General features: G+C 48.7%; 1 protein-coding gene across 1 annotated transcript in view; it reads left to right on the top strand.

Moving 5' to 3' along the window:
* Positions 1 to 3,430: 3,430 nt before the first annotated feature.
* Positions 3,431 to 17,544, top strand: part of celf3a (cugbp, Elav-like family member 3a) — a gene marked incomplete at both ends in the record, with an annotated part of 23,389 nt that continues 9,275 nt past the window's right edge. Inside the window, 2 exons of the mRNA XM_083645627.1 lie at positions 3,431 to 3,575; positions 5,577 to 5,659. Coding sequence (XP_083501753.1) covers positions 3,431 to 3,575; positions 5,577 to 5,659 — 228 coding nt within the window. The remainder of the gene's footprint in view (positions 3,576 to 5,576; positions 5,660 to 17,544) is intronic.

Raw genomic sequence — 17,544 nt, forward strand, 5'->3', positions numbered from 1 at the left:
TCAAAGCCAGATGAACTCTAAATCCTTGAGCGGGTAGATTGTTGTTGAAGGCGGATAGGATTTAGGCACTGGTGGTGGCAGATGGCAGCCTCTCATCAAGACAAGTTATTCTGCTCCGGTGTTGTTGGGAACGAAGGAGCGACGGCAACATGAACTATAAAGCCATAGAGAGGTTGGGTTGTTGTTAGAATAAATAAATATGCTGGTGATATTACAGTGGTCTATCTTGCATGAGCGATGAGCCCAAACAGATCGTGAGATTCGTGACTCTTTGAAGCGTGGCGCTGCAGTGCGCATGTGTCGGGGTGTGTGCTGCTCGCTGTCATGTGGGCTCATTGTTTACATGCTCGCTCGCTGCCGAGATTTCGGTTGAGGGCGTGTGTGTCCTGGGAAATTATCGGCGTCTGCGTTTACGAACAGACCGAATAAATGTACATGTTCCACCCCGAAAAGAACATCGCCCCGCTGGAAAGCGCGAGTCACGAATAGTGCCGAAGCGTTTCAGCACCGCGGCCAGCTCCGCCGAGAACAAAAGACGGATTTGCATCCCTTGATGTCAGGGAGCGTCTGCATTTGAACTGCCAACATGGAAAACGAAAAACATGACTATTCCCTGAAACAAATGTGTCGTGCCCTGCTCCACCACCATTATATTCTGCTTGATGATTCTGTGGAAGTGGACCCCTTTATGTTTTGATGTCGAACATACCACAACACATAGCCTACTGCTTCATCTAAAGTGTGTAATACTGTGTATGAATGCTTCATCTAAAGTGTGTATGCATGCATGCTTTTATTTTTAGCATGGGTGGCTGTAGTGGCAATCAAACCTCTTACCCTGGCAGCAGTGCCATGCTCTGTTCACAGCGCTATACAGAATTAAGGGATGTGGATGTGGTGTAGAAACTAAATTGGCTGTTAATGGGATCAGTTGAGAAAACAGATGACTGTGCACTTTTAGATAAAATTAGATCAGCTTTATTATCCCAGTGGGGTGATTTGTCTAAGATGTTATAGCAGAAGCACTAAAGACATAGAAACACTAAACAGCAGCAGCACACGATTAAGAACGTATCGTCCATACCTCATTCAAGCAGTCCATTTGATACAAACATACACACATAAATCCATCCAATCAATCAATCCATTTGACAACATACACACATTGTTGGATAACAAAACACAACCAATTTAGCCTGAGTGAATACAAACAGCCTATTCATATACTCTATTCCCATGATGTCACAAGCATTTTCCTACCAATATGGCACTACAATACACACAGCTCATTGGCTGTGTCACTTGATTGTAATCACTTGTTAATTGATTACAATCAATCACCTGTTATTTTCCTACCAAGATGGCCATGTGGTGATGTAACAGAATACTATCAACAGAGGGGAAAGCAACAAACAAATACATACAGGGGGAAGCAAGTGCAGGAGACATGGGTAAGGCTAAATCCCGTCTTACATTGTATTTAATTTAGATTAGATTCAACTTTATTGTCATTGCACAGAGTACAAGTAGCCTACTGAGACAACGAAATGCAGTTAGCATTGAACCAGAAGTGCAAAAGAGCAGTAAAAAAGTGCAAAGCAATGTACAGTAATATACATAGTAGTAATAAGTAGGCCTATGTATGACGTATGTAGGTGTGTATATCATGTGTATAGGTATGCTAAGATATGTCAGGATATAAGATGCATGCAGTATGTGCTAGAATACAGAATTGAATTGAAAAAAATGTCTGATTATTTATGACATTGTATGTATGGTTTGCACTTTATGTTTTTATGTTTCAAGCCTCTACGCCTTGCTGTAATCCAATTTGCCCTTTGGGACATTAATAAACTACTTGAACTTGAACTTGAACAATAACAGTTAAAACAGTAGGCCTACAAGAAAAATATGTAGCCTAAGATATTTAACCTAAAGTAGCCTAATAGCTAAATAATATAATGGTATACAGTATTTGTACAACATCTGCACCAAAATAAAATGTCTCAGCGTCACTGTTGGATGTTTTCAACCCTCCTTGGTGTGTTTTATGTAATGGCTTTAAATCCCCCCACTGTCTGTCACGATGCTGGTAGTTTGGAGACGCTCCCTAGCGGCAGACATCACGGCTTGTACAACCCAAGGGAGGGATGGAGCTGAGATGGACAGGGAGGGAGACACCGGCTTACGACGTCAAAGGAGTAGAGACACAGAGAGAGAGAGAGAGAGAGAGAGAGAGGACAACCAGCCAGACTGCCAATTCCCCTCCCGTATACTGAAGGGAGCCTCAATTTCAGCACATCACCACCCCTCTTATTTAACAGAGCTGTTGTAGGATTTATTTATTTTTGTAGAGGATTTTAAAAAGGACATTTATAGGGGGGCGTGTCAACAAAGAGCAGGGGGGGAAAACAACAAGCGGATCCAGAAAAACACGCTCATGCCGGATAAAGGACCGTCGTTGGATTTGTTACTTGTGTTGCCATAGGGGGCTAGGCCTAACTTAGTATAGGATTCAAAGAGGCTCTCACTGACGAATGAATTGAATCATTTAATGTTAATAACTAAATAATAGCGGGGGAAGAAGAAGGGCATCCACTGATTACACCGATTCGTTGCCAGGAGCAGAACCACAGGTATGAATTTGACTTTTTTTTTGGTCTTTTTAATTTGATTTGGGTAAATTGTTGTCACCCTGTCTTGACAAAGAGACCGTAGGGGTCTGTGTTGACACTGTCAGGTTTCTGGATGGGCTGATTCAATATGGGCAGCCTCAACCCACGAAGCGTAGTAGGCTACAACAAAGGATTATGTTTACTATTATTTATGATTGCAATGATCTGACTTGTGTTTTGTTTTTAACCCAGATTCTGTTAGCCATGTCTTAGCTCCACAGCAATGCATTATGATTATTATGATAGATAACATATATAGGCTAGTATGCCAAGAATAGTTCCTCTGAGATCACAATTTTATATTACACCTACTAATCCCGTAGTGTATTTTACAGTCGTATTATAAAATACAGGGTATAAAAAAAATGTCTATTCAATTAAGCCCCCTAACAGAAAATCACTGTTCCTTTAGGGACTTACAGTGTGTCTATATGGTAATCAACAGTGAGTTTATAATGGCCTTATCATACTTTAAAAGCCTTTTTTCTCCTATTGCATCATTATAATATTATAATATTCCTACATGATGTTATTTATGTATATTTTTGCTGTGATTTTCTGTAGAGTATCCTCCTAAAATCAATCTACTACTGTATGCCTTCACCTCATAAGGGTTGAGAAACTACATTATTTCAGTCTGTACCAATGCCACCCATTGTCATTGGAGCATCCCACCTGAATCTCCTCCGTTACCTCCTGCCCGTTCCACCTGACCGCCTCCACTGTCCTGTCCTTCCTATCCCCCAGACTTCCCAATGAAGGAGGCCGACGCAATCAAGCTGTTCATCGGGCAGATACCCCGAAACTTGGAGGAGAAGGACCTGAAGCCCATCTTTGAACAGTTCGGGAAGATCTACGAGTTGACTGTGATTAAGGACAAATACACAGGGATGCACAAAGGTAAGGGAGGCTCAAATGTTTTCTTGTACCCCCCCCCCCCCCCATTTGAGAAGATTTTGTCCCTGAACCCCCCCCCCCCCCCATATGGGAAGAGTCCTGTTGTCTTAGTATATGCATTCTATAACTGTCTGCACTGTATGTGAGGAGGTAGTGGTGAAAAGAGACATTTAGAATAGTTGCTATATTCTCTAATTGGGATATGGGCTAATTTCCAATTAAATTAAACCAAATATTCCTCATTTAGCTGGGGAACCTTGTGGGGCCTCGGCCCACATTTTAAGCCCCACTGATCAAGAAAAGGAGAGATTTGTTATGCACAGGCAGTGGACAGGTTGTATACATAATACCTATCCAAATAACCTGGATCATTTATTTTCTATAGCCTCAGTATGAAGAGGTCTGTATCAAAATGCTACATTGCACAATCCATTTAGGAAAATGATCATTATACCTGAAGACAATTGTTCAACATCTATAGTATATAAAAGTGGCTGTTCAATATCTCTGAAATATAAAGGATTTGTCTGTACAGCTGTAAGTATTTTGTCAGTCAAGGAGTTACAGGGTTCCTACCTATGTCTGGAAAGTCTGGAAAAGTATTAAAAATGAATTTGATCATGTCCAGGTCTTGAATAGTTTGGGAATTAAAAAAAAATGTCTGGGAAAGTATGTAAACTGTTGGGTTTCAGATCCAATATACAAAATGATCTCTTTGTTGTTGTAGGGCCACTTTGAGTCCACAGTTTTTGTTGATGTGAAGAATAATGTTCAGATAGAGGGGCGCTCTTATTACCCAGCCGATGTCAGCATGCATTATATCAAATATACCCACCAAAATCACATCCAGGCAAGAACATATGGGTCTAGAGACAAATATGGAATTTTAAATTTGAAGGCGTGTAGGAGCACTGATATTTGTGACTGTGAAGAACCATCTTAATCTATACAGTGATATGACCTAGTTAGCAGGGGCAAGACATACAGTATATCTGCGCAAATCATATTGAACACCAGACAAAATCTTCAAAACAAATCAAAGTCTGCAAGAAGTATGGACTCTTTTGATTGAGACTGTGTAGGAACCCTGGAGTTAAGCTGCACAATTTGTTTTCATATTGTGATATCAATCATTTGACCTACTATTACTACAACTGCTGGTGCTGCATTTCAAATGGCCTTTCTCATCCTGGAATAGAATGTCACATATATCCTGTATTTCAGAGGGAGGAAAGCCTCCCAATATGTGATCTAAGCTAAATAATAGTCTGTCAAGAGAATGTCATTTCGAATACAAATCTGATGGTAGAAAACAAAGGAGTTCTAAATCCATGTAAACGATCAATCATGTGTGAGGCATATAGGCCAGGTGGTATCAGTCCCTTTAACACCTATAACACCTATTCTGCATACATTTACATATTCATGATTTGTGGGAGCCCTAAAGGTTAATGAAGGCCCTTTTCTCTATTATGTGGGACTGCATACATTTTGCTGGAACAGCATGATATTAAACAGTGATTCAGACCACTTATCTACGAATAGTCTCCAGGTATTAGGATTCAAGATCTAATAATTCCCCATAGCTCTCAAACACTATATGGACAACTATTTAATTATTTGCCATTTGTTGAATTTTTTATTAGTAGTAGTATTATTATTTTTGTCATTTTCATGTTGTTTTCCTTTATTTCATCGGGCAGGGTAAGCAAGCATCAATTCTTATGGATAATAATGTTGTTGTTTTTTGAAAATTAAAAGCGACATTGACCAAGGCAGCAGCAAAGTCAAAGCTCCTATATCTAATTCATAATGGAACAGTAAAGTCCAGCAACATGTTTCAGCCTGCTGGCCTTCAGGCTAGAGAGCCTATTGATTAGGTTACAGTAACCAGGCACCAGCAACACCAACATCATGCATTTATAAATAGCGCTATATGCATCTGACATTTAAAATACATACATAATACTTATAGCACGCTGGTGTCTGCCTCTCTGTCTGCAGGATGCGCCTTCCTGACATATTGTGCGCGTGAGTCCGCCCTCAAAGCCCAGAATGCACTGCACGAGCAGAAGACGCTACCAGGGGTGAGTGGTCATCGTCGTCTTTCCGGGTCGCCAGAGATCCTCGTCTGCTCACATGCATAAAGGGAGCGGAATAAATGGCATGCCATCGGAAATACACCCCCACACACACACACACACGTGCGCACACACACACACGCACACACACACATGTGCACACACACACACACACCCACACAGTGACACAGGAAAATCAACTCACTTTGACATGTGGGCCTGACTTCCCCTTTAGCTCATATGCTCAAATAGAGGCCAGGGGCAGCTCTCCTCCTACTGTATGTTTCATATGTGATGCATCCAGACATATCCATCCAGTTGAGGTCTGATCTGCGTCACGGGTCGAAAGAGACGGCTCTTATTCTCTCTGATGTTTCTCTTCCATTCGCTCTCTCCCTGTCTCCCCTCCTCTCTCTCCCCTGTCTCCCCTCCTCTCTCTCCCCTGTCTCCCCTCCTCTCTCTCCCTGTCTCCCCTCCTCTCTCTCCCCTGTCTCCCCTCCTCTCTCTCCCCTGTCTCCCCTCCTCTCTCTCCCCTGTCTCCCCTCCTCTCTCTCCCCTGTCTCCGCTCCTCTCTCTCCCTGTCTCCCCTCCTCTCTCTCCCCTGTCTCCCCTCCTCTCTCTCCCCTGTCTCCCCTCCTCTCTCTCCCCTGTCTCCCCTCCTCTCTCTCCCCTGTCTCCCCTCCTCTCTCTCCCCTGTCTCCCCTCCCCTCTCTCCCCTGTTTCCCCTACTCTCTCTCCCTGTCTCCCCTCCTCTCTCTCTCATGTCTCCCCTCCTCTCTCTCCCCTGTCTCCCCTCCTCTCTCTCCCTGTCTCCCCTCCTCTCTCTCTCCCTGTCTCCCCTCCTCTCTCTCCCTGTCTCCCCTCCTCTCTCTCCCCTGTCTCCCCTCCTCTCTCTCCCCTGTCTCCCCTCCTCTCTCTCCCCTGTCTCCCCTCCTCTCTCTCCCCTGTCTCCCCTCCTCTCTCTCCCTGTCTCCCCTCCTCTCTCCCCTGTCTCCCCTCCTCTCTCTCCCCTGTCTCCCCCCCTCTCTCTCCCCTGTCTCTTCTCCTCTCTATCCCCTGTCTCCCCTCCTCTCTCTCCCCTGTCTCTCCTCCTCTCTCTCCCCTGTCTCTCCCCTGTCTCCCCTCCTCTCTCTCCCCTGTCTCTCCTCTCTCTCCCCTGTCTCTCCTCTCTCTCCCCCGTCTCCCCTCCTCTCTCTCTCCTGCCTCCCCCCTCTCTCCCTGTATCCCCTCCTCTCTCTCCCTTGTCTCCCCTCCTCTCTCTCCCTGTCTCCCCTCCTCTCCCCTGTCTCTCCTTTCTCTCCCCTGTCTCCCCTCCTCTCTCTCCCCTGTCTCCCCTCCTCTCTCTCCCTGTCTCCCCTCCTCTCTCTCCCCTGTCTCCCCTCCTCTCTCTCCCTGCCTCCCCTCCTCTCTCTCCATGTCTCCCCCCTCCTCTCTCTCGGCATTCTAATCAAAGTTAAACCCAGCTTTATTAGCATAGCCAGGCAGCAGGTGTGCTGCTGCCAAATGACATTTACTGATGTAAATATGAGGTGACAGCCGCGTCTCTATAATAACACCCTATATGAGAGACAAGGCGAGGAATTATTGAGACGAGCGTCCTCCCAGTCAGACTCGACAGTGTTCAGTCCCCTTCCTCTTTTGCTAACAAGGGTTTCCTTTTGGGTTATTTTGGTTGAAATCTACATCGTTTTACTTCTTTATTTTTGGACCCCTCCCCCAAACCCCCCCCCCCCACCCCCACACACACCCCCGGCAGCTCATCACCATAGCATCTGAGAGAGTGAAGGAGCAATGGGGCTGCTGTTTGACTGTAGCAGGCAGGGTGTTTTTGGAGACAGGCACAGTTGGTGGAGGGGCAGCAGCAGTAGAAATCCCATTATTAGCATGACAGTAGCGTGACCCGGCTGACCCCGCGGAGGGGATCTGCAGGCCGGTGCCCCACGGCTAAGACCCTCTCTGCCCTGCCCATCTCCCCAGTGGCCCTCCTTTCCAGACCCTCTTATCTCTAAGCCTTGTACGAGCATCCAGGAACAAGCTACCACCAGCCTCCTGCGGTCCCCTCCATCCAGCCCTACCCCCCTCGCCAAAAAAACACACACGCATGAAAACCATCTTATTAGCTCGCCCCCCTCACACACACACACACACACACACGCACACACCCACACACGCACACGCACACACACACACCCACACACACAAAGAACGGCTTCCCACCCCTGCTACCAGCTGTGGTGTAATTGTCATCTAATTGCACCTGCACTGCCAAATGCTAACTTGGGCATCTCAGGGCTGCGGCCATACAAAAGAAAGAACATGAAAGCTATTATAGGAGTGAGAGGGGAGAGCACCAATGAGAGCACACCTGAATGCAGAGAAAGCCCAAGGATGTCATTAACACTCGGCACTGCCGATTTGTGCTTTTTGTATCCCCCCCCCCCCCCCGTCTTTCCGCTAACAATAGATGGAAGGCTGAAATGCATTTGTAGGAGTGAAGAAAGAATGAAAGACACATAGGAAGAAAGAAAGAAAGAAAGAAAGAAAGAAAGAAAGAAAGAAAGAAAGAAAGAAAGAAAAGATAAGAAAGGAAGCGAGGGAGGGGTGAACAGATGGCCTGATGGGAGTGGCACCTGGTCTTGTGTTTAATTTCAGGTGTGAGAGTGAGTCCGTCTCTTAAGTGTGAGGGGCAGAAATGGCGTCAAAAACACATTGAGTTTGGAGGGGGGGGAGGACAGTGGAGTTTGGAGGGGGGGGGGCAGTGGCGTTTTGGAGGGGGAGGAGGGGCAGTGGAGTTTGGAGGGGGAGGGGCAGTGGAGTTTGGAGGGGGAGGGGGGCAGTGGAGTTTGAAGGGGGGGTAGGGGCAGTGGAGTTTTGGAGGAGGAGGGGCAGTGGAGTTTGGAGGGGGGGGCAGTGGAGTTTTGGAGGGGGAGGGGCAGTGGAGTTTGGAGGGGGGGAGGGGCAGTGGAGTTTGGAGGGGGAGGAGGACAGTGGAGTTTGGAGGGGGAGGGGCAGTGGAGTTTGGAGGGGGAGGAGAACAGTGGAGTTTGGAGGGGGAGGAGAACAGTGGAGTTTGGAGTGGGAGGGGGGCAGTGGAGTTTGGAGTGGGAGGGGGGCAGTAGAGTTTAGAGGGGGAGGGGCAGTGGAGTTTGGAGTGGGAGGGGGCAGTGGAGTTTGGAGAGGGAGGGGCAGTGGAGTTTGGAGGGGGAGGGGCAGTGGAGTTTGGAGTGGGAGGGGGGCAGTGGAGTTTGGAGGGGGAGGGGCAGTGGAGTTTGGAGTGGGAGGGGGGCAGTGGAGTTTGGAGGGGGAGGGGCAGTGGAGTTTGGAGGGGGAGGAGGGGCAGTGGAGTTTTGGAGGGGGAGGGGCAGTGGAGTTTGGAGGGGGAGGAGGGGCAGTGGAGTCTGGAGGGGGAGGAGGGGCAGTGGAGTTTGGAGGGGGAGGGGCAAGCAGGAGAAATTCACCAGATTCCCTCTGAGGGAACGTGAGCGTGAGGCCATGGAGACGTCTGAGGGAACGTGAGGGCGTGGAGACGGGAAGAGCCAAGAATAAAAAGCAAAACAACAACAACAAACCCTTGAGGTTGGCTCACGAGCTGGACTCTGCTTCTGTCCTGTTTGGACATCTTGTACTCGTGTCCCCTCTGTTCTTATCGCTCTATCTCTGTGCTCTCTCAGGAGGACTCAGTCCTGTTGCCAGGCCAATGTGTCTGGCTGCTCAGCTGTTATGAGGCCGACAGAAGCAGAAACTTCCACACTATCCCAGATTGAAACATTTGCTGAAAGATTTTTTTTTTTTTTACAAACCACCTCCGATACGAACGTCTACCTTTTGAACTCGAGCTCGATGATTTAGAGCTCATATCTGCTTTTGTAGAGCAGCCATATGTTGGCCCTCATTATGAAACAGGAGAAAACGCTCATTTGAATCACATTTCCACGTTTAGAGCAAAACCATATTGGTAATTTTGTCCTTCTCAGGTTGACATTTGAAACGTTGTAACTGTGTAGTAGTGAGATTGTGCTAAAGTGAGAACGTAGCTGTCTGTGTGTGTGTCTGTGTGTGTGTGTGTGTGTGTGTGTGTGCACGGCTGCACGCGCAGCGGGGGAGGGGAGGGCAGGTGTTCACACTAACATGGTTTAATGAAGTGTGTGCGTGTGTGTGTGTGTGTGTGTGCGCATCCAAAGATCTGTGCTGAAGTAGATTTGGTGTATGAGAGCTTTGTTAGGACAAAGACCTCTCACTCTCAGGTTTCTGCGTGCGACGACGTACTCCATCCACACAGTGTGTGTGAGAGTGGAGATGTGTGGTGCCAGGCCCCCTGTACGAGCTGAGAGGAAAGAGATCTCTGTGTGTGGAACATCTGACTAAAGCCTGACATTTACTCAGCCATAAGGACTCAGACAGAGCGGACAGAAGGCTTTTTATCAATAGTCTCAAATAAAGCCAATGGCTAATAATAGCACGGCCCCAGATGCTTCTTACACAGGATGTAGGAAGCTTGTATCTGGTGTGGCTCCTTGGTTAATGATGTTAATGATAATAAGATAATAGTACTGGAATACCACATTTAGTCCCCCCCCCCCCCTCCCCACCCAGCCCCCCACCCACCCAGCAAATTATAACCTGACGCTGCCAGATGGTTTTTGTTTTCACATCACCATCCGGGAACGAATCATCGGGAAGGGGCGTTTCCCAGGGCAGGCACTTTCAAAAAAATACCTGGCAGGTGATTGGCCCGCCCCGTAGCTGCCTCATAGGATGCTGATTGGTGCGATCCACTGGTGGTTCGGATTCAAACCAATAGATTTGGAGCGTGGCAAGATGGATTTGTCGCGTGATCGTGATCTCGCCATCTCGCACGAATCCAACTGCCTCGCCAGGTGAAGCAAATGGGTTAATTGATCAAAAATATTTCATTTACTTTAATGAGTTAACACAATTGGAAAATTGTAGAAAAAAGACTGTTGTGATCTTTGTTTATCTCTTATCTCTCTACCTATAATACAGATAGTCATGGAATTCTGGACGAAATCATATCACGATAAAAATATTTTCGCATATTCTATCTATAGTCCAGCTCTGCTCAATTAACAGCAGACACCAACTGATCCAATTTAAGATCACTCATTGTCTTCATTATTCCAAGTCCAGGTTGCAGAGGCCCAAATGTGGAGTGAATGAGGGCTCCTTGATATGAAAAACAGGTTGAGCTCATTAGGCATAGCATAGCACTCTCTTTCAGCCTTCAAAAGTCTACGGCATCTTTTGCATTTGAGGCTTTTTACACTGAAGAGAGACAAACATGTCAAAGCTCACGTGGTTAACGTCATGACAAGCCAGCAAAGCCACCAAATAGATGCTCAGATTGGGTTCGCCAGAGCAACCTAGTAAGAGAGTGGCGTCAGCGGATCGTCCAACACGCGTGACTTAGTAGCCAATGAACAGCCAGGAACGGGGCTCGTGCTACGTTTGAATGCTAAAATAAAGCTGATAGGTGTTCAATTTGATTCTTTAAACGTCTGACCCTTTCAAAGTACATCACATCATCATCAGCGCTGCTTAATCCAGAAACCTTACTTCCTGGAACTCTTGCGAGTAAAAAAAAACGGTCTCATTGGAGTGAACGGAGATGTCGCGACTCTTCTATATACACGGCTCTTGGGGTATTCGCTACTCATCTAAACACACATGATGTTAGGATGTGCTTTCATGTGTCTGAGTGGCAACAATAAGCAGATAAGCAGCGCCTCCACGTGTAGCCTGCTCTGCACTGTATGTTCATGTCAGTGTTGGGGGGGGTGACGGCGATGATTAGTGCGTTCACTTGATGGATCTATCGGGTGTTAAGTGATGCGTCGGTGCGTCGATTCATTTGCATATGTATGCATATGAATGTGTGTGTGTGTGTGTGTGTCTGTGTGTGTGGGGGGGGGGGGGGGGGGGGCGTTACAGGACGGGACAGCGCGCCGCGGAGGGGGAGGGGCCCCCGGTCACTCCGTACGTCACTCTGGAGGCCGACGGCAATGATGAATGCAGAGTGGATTTATAGGGGGTGTAAATGGGTGTGAATTAGAGAGAAATTGGATGAATGAAGGTGGGGGGGGGGGGGGGGGGGGGAGAAGAGGGGGAGGGGGTCTGAGAAAATGAGGGTGTGGGGGGAGGAGGGGAGGGAGAAATGAATGAAAGTTTGACATAATGAACAGGGGGGGGTGGGGGGGGGGGGGGGCTGGTGGCACTCAGGCAGTGCGTTTATCAGCTTAAATACAGACATCTGTTACAGAGAAAGATGGTGTGTTTGGGCAGGGGGTGAGGGGTGGGCATGAGTGTGTGTGTGTGTGTGTGTGGAGGATGCACATTCACACCACACACACACACACGGTGGAAAAGGGGGGCCGGTTGCCTTAAAACTCATTAGTCTCTTTGAACTCTGTGACATGTAATGAGCGTGCAGCAGCATGCGTCTATACATAGTGCGGCGTCGTTAAATAAAGAACAACCAAAACTAGGACATGGGATATCTGTAAACACACACACACACACACACACACACACACACACACACACACGAGCGAGCGTGGATCTGTCCATGATTCAGTTCTTTTCCCCCCCTCTGCTCCACCGAGTCTCGTCAAACAACGCTTGACATGAATATTTAACAGCTGGAAAGAGAGGAAACAATTGAGAGTCGACGCTCGCGTGGTTGTTATAAATTGACCAGTTTGATATTCAGTTTCTCCACTTTGGAAGAAGGTCCTTTTCTGTCTTCTTACAACAAGGCTCAGCATCAGCATCAAACTCTCTGCTTACTGGGGATCGATACACCATAGTATCGTGATATTTTGCCTGATGATATTGTATCGATATTTGGACGCCAAGTATCGATATTTTATGATATAATGTGCAAATAAACTGTTTGCTATTACCGTACTAAAATGATAGAATCAATTGCTTTTTCAAATGATTCTGTCTACTTGACAATGTTGCTGCAATAAAATGGTGTGAAGTCAGATGAACAGACTAGAAAATTGATCTTATATAAACCAGATGTTGGCAAAGTTTTCCTTTGGGGACATCATTTGCAGTTGAAAAAGTAAGAAATCACAATATATCCAAATATCGCAATATTCAATATATCGCAATACTAGCATATCGCAATACTATCGTATTGCGACTCAAGTATCGTTTTAGTATCGTATCGTGGGCATCTGGTGATTCCCACCCCTACTAGAGACGAGGAGGAGGCAGCGAGCACTGGAAGTGGGGGTGGGTGGGGGGCGGGGGGGTGGTGACTATATAGGAAGCAGGATTGACACTGAAGAGTGGCTCATTGATTACAGATTATTGGACTGTACACGCGTGATGCTGTCACTCTCTTTGTGTTGGATTGATTGATTCGGTGACTGGCTGAATACATGGGAAGGTGCGGCTTGTCCACACGGCTCCTCGCTCTGTGTGTGTGTGCATGCGTGTGTGTGTGTGTGTGTGTGTGTATGCGTGTGTGTGTAGTGTGCACATCTGTGTGTGCATCCGTGTGGAGAAGCGTTAACAGAGCGTACTCGTGCATCTCCAGCTTTTTGTCCCTGCCTCTGTTGCTTTGTTCCCACTCTTTGTGCCTCGCGCGCCTCATCTGCCTCTATTCATCTCTCTGCTGTTTTTGTTGACGCCTGTGAATATAACCATTTCCACCTGTGATCCCCCCCCCCCCCCCATCCCCCCTCTGCCCCCCCCCCCCCCCCCCCACCCCCCCCCCCCCGGGGGGGCGAATTCACAACTGTGTCCCGGCGTAAGAGCGTTTATTTTTTATTATTCTTTTTTTTTGTATTTTTTTTTTTGCGATGAGGACGGAGAAGCGAGCGAGCAGAGCGGAGACAGGAGCGGAGGGGGGAGGGGGAGGAGGAGGAGGGGGGGATGGGATGGGATGGCAGGTTGATTGTGGTCGCAGGTCTCGTTGCCTGGAGACGGCGGGGACGAGGGATGCCAGGTTGCTAGGCGACCGGCACGATGCAATGACCAGCGCTGTGTGTGATGGAGCAGGGTGGGGGGGGGGGGGGGGGGGGGGCGTCGGAGAGCCCTCCCGCCCCACCCCACCCCCTCCTCCTACCTCCCTCCTGGAAATGTTGTTCAAAGAGCAGGAGAGATGGCCTCCGCTGATATATTTACCATTCAGAGCAGGCTGCCTTTCAGGGCTGCGCGCAAGCAAAATGGAGTAAAATTGGAGCGAAAACAAGCGACAGACACATGTCTCCGTCACACCGCGGCCTGGTTTCGACGTAACGGCGTCATGGCAGGGTTGAGTGGAGTAACGGCGTGGCGGGGTTGAGTTGAGAGTACCGGCATGGCAGGGTTGAGTGGAGTAACGGCGTGGCGGGGTTGAGTTGGAGTACCGGCATGGCAGGGTTGAGTTGGAGTAACGGCGTGACAGGGTTGAGTGGAGTAACGGCATGGCAGGGTTGAGTTGGAGTAACGGCGTGGCGGGGTTGGAGTTGGAGTACCGGCATGGCAGGGTTGAGTTGGAGTAACGGCGTGACAGGGTTGAGTGGAGTAACGGCATGGCAGGGTTGAGGTTGGAGTAACGGCGTGGCAGGGTTGAGTGGAGTAACGGTGTGGCAGGGTTGAGTTGGAGTAACGGCGTGACAGGGTTGAGTTGGAGTAACGGCGTGGCAGGGGTTGAGTTGGAGTAACGGCGTGGCAGGTTGAGTTGGAGTAACGGCGTGGCAGGGTTGAGTTGGAGTAACGGCGTGGCAGGGTTGAGTGGAGTAACGGCGTGGTGGGGTTGAGTTGGAGTAACGGCATGGCAGGGTTGAGTTGGAGTAACGGCGTGGCAGGGTTGAGTGGAGTAACGGCGTGGTGGGGTTGAGTTGGAGTAACAACGTGGCAGGGTTGAGTGGAGTAATGGCATGGCAGGGTTGAGTTGGAGTAACAATGTGGCAGGGTTGAGTTGGAGTAACGGCGTGGCAGGGTTGAGTGGAGTAACGGTGTGGCAGGGTTGAGTTGGAGTAACGGCGTGACAGGGTTGAGTTGGAAGTAACGGCGTGGCAGGGTTGAGTTGGAGTAACGGCGTGGCAGGGGTTGAGTTGGAGGAACGGCGTGGCAGGGTTGAGTTGGAGTAACGGCGTGGCAGGGTTGAGTGGAGTAACGGTGTGGTGGGGTTGAGTTGGTGAGTAACAACGTGGCAGGGTTGAGTGGAGTAATGGCATGGCAGGGTTGAGTTGGAGTAACAATGTGGCAGGGTTGAGTGGAGTAACGGCATGGCAGGGTTGAGTTGGAGTAACGGCATGGCAGGGTTGAGTGGAGTAATGGCATGGCAGGGTTGAGTGGAGTAACGGCGTGGCAGGGTTGAGTTGGAGTAACGGCGTGGCAGGGTTGAGTTGGAGTAACGGCGTGGCAGGGTTGAGTTGGAGTAACAATGTGGCAGGGTTGAGTGGAGTAATGGCATGGCAGGGTTGAGTTGGAGTAACGGCGTGGCAGGGTTGAGTTGGAGTAACGGCATGGCAGGGTTGAGTGGAGTAATGGCATGGCAGGGTTGAGTGGAGTAACGGCGTGGCAGGGTTGAGTGGAGTAACGGCGTGGCAGGGTTGAGTTGGAGTAACGGCGTGGCAGGGTTGAGTTGGAGTAACGGCGTGGCAGGGTTGAGTTGGAGTAACGGCGTGGCAGGGTTGAGTTGGAGTAACGGCGTGGCAGGGTTGAGTTGGAGTAACGGCGTGGCAGGGTTGAGTTGGAGTAATGGCGTGGCAGGGTTGAGTGCAGGCTAATATAGAGATTACCAGCTGCTTCATAATAGAGACGGGAGAAAAATGTGATTATCAAAGCGATACACACTGGCGACTGTGAACGAGCCTCTATCTAAAACACATTTAGCCGCCTTAGTAAATCAAAAGTGGGTTTTATGTGCGTTTACACGGGAGCGAGTGCGACCCGTCTGTGCGTATGGATTTTGATGGGATGGGGGTCAGGCATTATGGGGAAGGGGTCGAGCTGTGATGTGATTGGATAATCTATGGATTTAATATCTCATAATCCTAGCCAAATCCCCCGTGGCATCACAGAGAGCGGAAGATTAACTGTGTGTGTGTGTGTGTGTGTGTGTGTGTGTGTGTGTGTGTGTGTGTGTGTGTGTGTGTGTGTGTGTGTGTGTGTGCTCATGTCGCTGTGACCAAGAGAGTGTGTATGGAAGCCTGCCAGGAACAGACAATATACTGTGTCTGTGTGTGTGTGTGTGTGTGTGTGTGTGTGTGTGTGTGTGTCTGTGTGTGTGTGTTGTACGTGTGTGTACGTGAGAACAATTTGTGTTTATTTAGTCGATTGTATAATATCACTGTGTGTATTTGCCGTTGGAGTGGGGGGGCTAAAAACACACTGTCAAAATGGTGTGTTGATAGGGCAGGTTTTTTGCCTGTGTTGTCTGTGCCCAGTATGTGACTGTGTTTTTGTAAACAAGCTGGAAAGAGATGTGGAGGAGAGGGGAGGGAGAGAGATGGGGAGGAGAGGGGAGGGAGGAGAGGGAGAGGGAGAGAGATGGGGAGGAGAGGGGAGGGAGAGAGATGGGGAGGAGAGGGGAGGGAGGAGAGGGGAGGGAGAGAGATGGGAGGAGAGGGAGGAGAGGGAAGAGAGAGAGATGGGGAGGAGAGGAGAGGGGAGGGTAGAGCGCAAATGACTGTATAGTGTGTGATAGTGCTGTAGGCTTAGAGGGAGATATTTTTCTCTCAGCTCCTGCATCTGCTCTCGAGACAGCGCCAGCATTCAACAGGCACCAACCCCCTCGTCATTTTCTCTTTTCTATTTTGCGTGTGTGTGTGTGTGTGTGTGTGTGTGTGTGTGTGTGTGTGTGTGTGTGTGTGTGTGTGCGTGCGTGCGTGCGTGTGTGCGTGTGTGTGTGCGTGTGTGTGTGTGTGTGTGTGTGTTTCCAGCATCTTTCCACACGTCTGATCCCGTCTATCTATCGACCTAGATGTCTCCTTTATCCTCCCTGTGTGTGTGTTTTTCAGCCCCTCTCTCGTCGCCACGTCGGTTCAGGGGCAGCCTTGTTTACCTGGCTGTGGGGGTTGTCATGACGATGGCTTCGTCAGAGGATCTGGCGTCAGTCGGTTGCCGTGCGGGTGTCTGAAGTGGTGCAGCCTTGATGGCCTCCTCTTCCAGCGTTCCCCCCCCCCCCCTCTCTCCTATCGTCTAATTCCAATCTCCTGAGCCATCTGCTCTGCTCCTCCTTATCACAAGCCTGCTGTTTGTCATTCAACAGTGCTTTGTGGGAAACGTAGGCCCTGGCATTTTTTACACTCAGTCATCATTCAAACCGCTTCAGGTTGTTGCAATAATCGATTTCAATTCCGAGGGGATGCGACGCATTGAAACATGTTGTTACCTGATCAACTGTCTTGTTTCGTTCTCCCGGAGTAGGAGCCTTCATCATAACATGACACGTGCCATTTGGTGCCTGCTTACACCCGGCAGCAGCAGCAAATTGTCAACCTTTTTCAAATCAAGGCCCACTAAGCCCTTTGATGAGTCTCTCAGACCCAAATCTGAGAATATTTTTTGTTATTGTTAGATAATGGATTTTGTCCAGACTATCTTTATTGTAGGAAGCGAGATAACAGTGAAAACTACAGATCAAAACAGTCATTCTTCTCAATTCTCTAATTGTGGCCACTTCTTAGAAATGAAGAAATGGTGGGGTTTCACACTTTTCATCAATTTGCTGGGGACCCTCTGGAAACCCCACTCGAGGACCCCCGGTGGGGCCCGGACCCCCACGTTGAGAACCAGCGTCTCACCGTTCCTCGAGTGCGTAGCATGTGGCCCCCAGTGAAGATAATGACTGCAATCAAATAATTTAGCATATCATTTCATGATTGAGGAACTTTTGCCGAATATTTGTGTACAGAGCACAAACCACC

Source organism: Poromitra crassiceps, assembly GCF_964638095.1.
Source record: "Poromitra crassiceps genome assembly, chromosome: 11".
Taxonomy (NCBI): Eukaryota; Metazoa; Chordata; class Actinopteri; order Beryciformes; family Melamphaidae; genus Poromitra; species Poromitra crassiceps.